Source organism: Mustela putorius, unplaced genomic scaffold, assembly GCF_011764305.1.
Source record: "Mustela putorius furo isolate JIRA1106 unplaced genomic scaffold, ASM1176430v1.1 tig00003869_pilon_pilon_pilon, whole genome shotgun sequence".
Lineage (NCBI taxonomy): Eukaryota > Metazoa > Chordata > Mammalia > Carnivora > Mustelidae > Mustela > Mustela putorius.
Genome location: NW_025422021.1, coordinates 21,664,532 through 21,670,531, shown reverse-complemented (window position 1 = coordinate 21,670,531; position 6,000 = coordinate 21,664,532). Strand labels below are relative to the sequence as shown.

The following is a 6,000-nucleotide window of genomic DNA, read 5'->3' as shown; positions in this document are numbered from 1 at the left end:
CGGAAAGTTCGCGCGCTGCGTCCCACCGGGTCCCGGGAGACGCCGCAGCCCGCGGCGGGGAGGGGCGCGGGAGGCGCGGCCCGGGCGGGCGCGCGAGAGGAAGGTGCCTTCGGGAACACGCGCAAGGGCGGGGATTCGCGCTGCCAATGAGGCCCGGGTGTGGGCCGTGCGAGGGTGGGGGACGGGCCGGAGCGCAGCCTTCGCTGTGGCAGCTGCCGGAGCAGTGGCCGCTTCGGGAGCCGGAGGAGAGGCAGCGGCGGACCGTCGAGCTGGCCGCGCCCCGAGGCCCGGCCCTGGGGTGGAGAACCGCACCGCGGAGTTGGAAACTTTCCCGGCAGGTAACTCCCGCCGCCCTGGCGCCGCCGCCGGCCTCCCATGTGTCCCGGGCAGGGTCAGCTGCAGCGGCGCAGAGGGAAGGAGAGGGTCCCGCAGAGGAGGAGAGGGAGATGGGGAGAGTGGAAAGGCATGTGGGAAAGTTTCTGGAGCTTGCCTCCCCCGCCAGCCCCCCCTCGCTGGGCACACCCGGGAGCTTTCCCGGGATAGGCTTGGACATGTTGGGCGCCCGGGCCTTGGTCCTGCCGGCTCTGGAGAGTCGGCGCCTTCCTTTCGCGGTCCGGTCCGCGCCGGACCGAATCGCCCTGGGCAGAACTGGGGTGCGGGGGCACCGGGGACGCGCGTTAGCACGCTGGAGTTTCGGGACCACCCCCGCCCGGCCCGCCTCCTCGCCCCCTTTCCCTCCTCCTGTGTAGCTCGCGGGCTTGGCAAAGGCTCGGGCTGCGCCTGGTACCTGGGGCCGGGGAAGCGGAGAGAAGCGCTCCTGGCACCGCGGGGTCCGGGGCGCCCCCGGAGTGTATGGGAGCTCGGGTCGTGAAGTTGCGGGTTGAACTTAAGCCGGAGGGCGGAGTGGGGGTTGTGGTATTTCCCCAGTCTGGGCTGAAAGTCTATTGCTTCCCTTCCAAAACACAGCTATTAGCATATCCACGTTCTTTTATGTGTTTGGGGGGGGGTGTAGGATTAGACATTGAAGGGGAGCTGGGAAAGACGATGATTGTATCAAGATTGTGAATTTCCTTGTTCGTGGGTAGTGTAGAGTGGTCGCTTTTGGAGGAATTTATGTCAAGGCTCACGTCTTACTGGAAGACTTTGGGGTGCGGGCGCTCAGCGCTGGGGGCTTGGAGGGCTCCCGCTTTGGCGCGACACCTTTCCGGAAGGGCTGGCGAGGAAGGAAGCCCTAAGCATTGTGTGGCGTATTTGGAGACAGAAAGGTCTCGGGATCGGTAGTCTCAAAACTTACTTGACTTATTGTGTAAGGCTCCGGGAGGAAATGCAGGGGTGCCCAGGTAGAAACACCGCGTCGCGGCCAGGGGTTCGGAGGACGTTGGCCTCGGCCACAGTCTTCCCCTCCAGCCGAGTTTTGGCAGCCCCAGACCATTGTGCCTTTCTCTGGTGATGAGACTCCTATCGGTAACGCTGGCCCTGCGGGAGTCGACCAGGGGAAGGTGGGAGGGCACCTTCATCTTGAACTTGACCCTAGGAGCAGCGCCGTCTGGGCGCGTTACAAGGTAAAGGCAAGCCGAATCTAACCGTGGGATGGGCCTCGAACTCTGGCACGGAAGAGAAGTTCCTGGCTTAGAATCTCTGAGAAAGGGTTTAGGACTGCTGAGGTCACCAACTCTGGAAATGCCAGACCACCAGACTGCAGAGGTTAATAATGTGTTTGGAGGGGGTGGGGATGGGAGAGGAAAGGAGAAATCCGGTTAGTTGGTACAGAGACATGGTATTCCTCTATAGAGGAAATGAGGGAAATCTACTCTCCCCAGATCCGTTACCCTACTTTTCCCCTCCCCCTTCCTGGGTCATCTTTATTCCTGGCACTCCAGGGATGGGAGAGGGGAAGGAGAAGCAGCGGTTGTGAAGCTCCTCCGGCCAGCTTGGAGGTATTTTAGATCGGCTACTCCTTAGGAACGTTCCTGGATTTTAACAGCTGTTTCTTGATTGCTGGGAATGAGAGAATTTACGAGCGACTGAGAGATGGTCATTATAGTACAGTCTGAATGTTTCACTCAGCTAATCTACTTAGAAATCTCACCAAGGACCTTCCTGAGAGTATGCCAGTTTCTGCAGTTTGTCAGCCAGAATGTTTGGTAGATGTCAGTCAGAACTTGTGGTAAATACGCCCTGGTGGTATTGAGATGAAAAGTATGCAGGGATAAAGGAAATACGGTATCTGACATCCTTCAGGACTTCCTCCTAGCGTTGCTCCTGTTACCTGCCAAGTGAACTTGGTCCAGGCTTCCGGACTGTTCTGATTTGACAATAAGGGATGGGAAATAGTGTCATCCATTTTAGAGGAGGCAGGAAAGTCCAGAAATAAATGTAAGGTTACTTTTTCATGACCCTGTCTTTCAGCTGAGATGCCACAAACTTAATGCTGGGACTTGAAAGCAATGTTTTTCTGCCTTCCTGGTTTAACCACCAGAATGTCCAAATTATCATAATTTTTGTCCATAGTGGAACTAAGGCATAACTGATTCATAGTCAGCCCTTTTCTGCTTCCCATAAGAGCCTGTAGAAAAAAAGAACATTTTGTCTCTTTCACCACACACGATTTATTTGGGGCCATACTGGGTTTTTGATACTGGGTGATTGAGGGCACAATTTTGAAGATAATGAAATTGTCTTGATTAAACTGTCCATTTTTAGGCAATATCCCCTTCAGAGTTGCTGATTAATTCTTTATCTCCCAGGGAACATTAAAACCAGTATCCCTGGGCTGCTAAAACTATAATCCATATTATAATGATGCCTGCCGTATGGCATAGCCGGAGGTTAATGTTATGTCAATGTTTCTTTTAGACATTTCTAACCCAATTGTAAAGGTTTTGTCTAGGCTGGGTTGAAAGTAGGCTGTGAGCCTCACAGTCAGAGAAGTGGCTTTATTTTTATCTTTCTGATGAAAAGTTTAGTTTAAGTTGTTACAGGAGTAAAAGTTCACAAAGGCAAAATGAAGCAGAGGATCTGTGTGTGTGGGTGAGTGAGTGTGTGTGTGCACACTCATATTGCTGGGGAGGGATTTTAGTTTCCAGGATGACTTTGTTTGACTGTCTTTTAACTGTGTATTTCAGTGGTGGAAATAACCTCCTCCCAACCAGTTTACAAAAATGTTTTCTGTGCAAGGCTCCAACACCTTTCTGGGCCTTCTTTTTCCTCATCATTGTCATCTCTAAAATGGAATTATCTTTTCAGTGCTCAACTTCTCTGAGAGTTAGAGAAATGCAGGCATTCTGTAACCAGTGCACGTAGTATTGGCACAGTGCTTTGGAGTTTACAAAGGGCTTTACCTACATATTTTCACACTTAATTCTCAGTTTAGTAAACTGAGCCTGAGCCAGTTAGATCAGTTTACTGGGTATCATCTATAAATTGTGGAGTTAAACTTGAAGCTAGATCCTCTGATTTCACCCCCCCCACCCCCATTTATGGATCACCTGAGAATTGGTTAAAACTTGACAAACAGACTAATGTTAATATGTGGCAATTTCTCATATTTCATTTATGGGTTATTCTGGTTTCAGGACCCCAGGGTTAACATCTATGCTTTGATGTCAGAGATTAAAAACAGATCAGTGATAATGGTAATAAAACTTTCTCCCCAAAGAGAGTTTCAGAAATTCACATACCTCAAACTAATCATTTGTTTATTTTCAACTTCTCTTTTATTAAGTAGGCTTCAGGGTCTAGTGTGATTTATAATCCAGACTGGTAACCCAGACAGCATTCTTAAGGAAATCACTTCTCAAATCTGTATGTCTTTTTTAAAAATAAGAAATGAACATATCATTTGCCTTTTATCTTGGTATTTCTTAGCAGAATTACAAAGCCTGGATAAATGTCCCTTTTTTGGTGTCATCATTCTTGGGTTCTTTCTACTGATGTCTGGATAAGTCTAATTTTGCAGCACTTTCTGTGCTACATAAGTTCTTAGGGAAGAATGCTGTTGGTGTAACAGTAAAGAAGTAAGGATTAGGCAGCAGGTGACCCATTTTCACAGGGACTCTAAATGTCTGTCCTGTGTCCTGCTTGCCTGCTTAAGAGCAGAGTGCAACTTGACACTCATTTGAAAGCTGGTATGGATTTTCTTTAAAAGGTTCTAAAATAAAATTATGTGCAAAGCTACAGGCCCTTTTATGTCTGAGCAGCCTGTCCATCTTGAGCTTTTTAAACTTATTCTCAGAAGACTGCCTCTTCGGAATATGAAGCAGTGGGGTTTAAACCTCAAAAAAGAGTAGTTACCCAAGAAGTACTGATTGACTGACTGGAAAGGCTGCCATTTCCAGGTGTGTGAGTAGAGAGCATAAGGAAACACTATTTGCTAATGAAGTTGAGGGAGACTTTGTTATCAGTGTACCTGAAGGGAAGTAGTGCAGCAAAGCAGAAGAGCTCCTGTTTTTTTTTTTTTTTTTTTAAAGCAGAAGACTGGATTTTGAATGATAGAGGAAAACTTTTGGTAAAAAGAAGGCTGTCAGGAAACATTATCTTGTGGAGAGTGAAAGGGGTTCTGGTGTGGTGTGGCTATGGTACTGATGGCGGTTGCTCTTCTCAAGTAGATGTTTAAGGGCTCTTGCGGTACATGTGATCAAGAAGAATATTCTGGAAAGAAGAGCCCCATAGGCAAAAATGTCAAGGACAAGGAAATTGGTGCAGAGGGATGGTATAGTCCCTGGATTTTACCCACTGATTTTTGCTGCTACCATGAAAGAATTTATTAGTAAAAATCTTCCAGCCACAATTGTAGGTAAATGTGAACCGAGTATATATATGTTCAGTCATATAGCCCACAGCCACCATGACTCACCACCTTCCCTGCCCCACCCAGCACACCTAGGGTTACTTGCCTGTCATGAATAGTGGCTTATTACCTCTTTGAGTCCAGGTGGGGGGTGGGGCAGTCTCTAAAGAACACTTGGTTATGCTCTTCTCATGCATATATATTCATGCAAAACCAGGATCTTTTATTACATGTGCTTTTGAAGAAATGTGAGAAAGGTTTGACATACAAGGGTACATAAAATTTGCGCAGTTTAAAGCATAGTGTATGCTTATGTAATGTGCTTTCTCCCCCTCCGTCATATTGGTATATTCTTTGGCACTGTTTTAATGGCTGTTTGGTAAATCCATTACATATGTTAACATAATTTATTTAACCAGTCTATTTGGATGTTTAGTTGTGTTGAAAAGTATCTCTTAGGCTATCAGAGCCCTTTGGCTCAGATGTGGTTTACTCATCATTAAATTACAGGGCCCACATAGGGGCACCGGCTGCTGGTAGCTTCAGAATCTCACATCATCAAGAAACGGACTCTTTGCTCTTAGTTCCGGTTTGGGAAAACCCTGGAGAGAACCCGGATTGGCCTGATGCCACCCAAAGGACAGTTACGGTTGGCAGTCTCCATTAGACCCACAAGATGGGCTGTGGGGAGACAAAGTGTCCCACAGAGAAGGGATTCATTATTAATAGAAGAGGGAGGGAGCAGGCTAAACAAAAAGAGCTAGTTGTTTAATGCAGGATATGTTACCAAAAGTGGTATTGCTGGTCTTAACAACATACCAATGTACCAGAGGGTAAGAACGATTTTAACGCTCCTGTGATGTACACCCTACAGTCTTGAGACTTTTCCACATTCTTTGCAGATTTGAATTGCTGCATAGACAGGCGCTTGTATAACAGGATATTGAATTACTGCAAAAAAGTTGGGAATTGGTCATTATTATCATGTATCCCATTATACTTCCCTCTTTTTGCCATGCTTTATTCTAAATTACTTGGGGTTAGTGACATCAATTAGTAATGTTTATTGAGTGCTTGCTTACTCTGAGCTAGATGTTTGAATAAAAAAAAAAAATTAGTGGAAATGAGACAGTGTAGTTTTTTCTTTCCCCACTGTCCTGTGTGCATAGAGTGTTATACCAGGGATGGTTTGTTGCCCAAATCATAGCATT

The 6,000-nt window shown here is 47.3% G+C and overlaps 1 protein-coding gene across 11 annotated transcripts in view; it reads left to right on the top strand.

Moving 5' to 3' along the window:
• The first annotated feature begins 213 nt into the window (after positions 1 to 213).
• TANC1 (tetratricopeptide repeat, ankyrin repeat and coiled-coil containing 1) overlaps positions 214 to 6,000 on the top strand; it is a 230,335-nt gene continuing 224,548 nt past the window's right edge. For 10 of the 11 annotated variants that reach the window (XM_013051963.2, XM_045066600.1, XM_013051959.2 and 7 more), the window contains exon 1: positions 903 to 1,562. In XM_013051963.2, the coding sequence (XP_012907417.1) occupies positions 1,450 to 1,562 (113 nt within the window). In that variant the 5' untranslated portion in view covers positions 903 to 1,449. Of the gene's footprint in view, positions 339 to 902; positions 1,563 to 6,000 lie in introns of those variants that run through there. The other variant, XM_004743905.3, reaches the window with a different exon arrangement.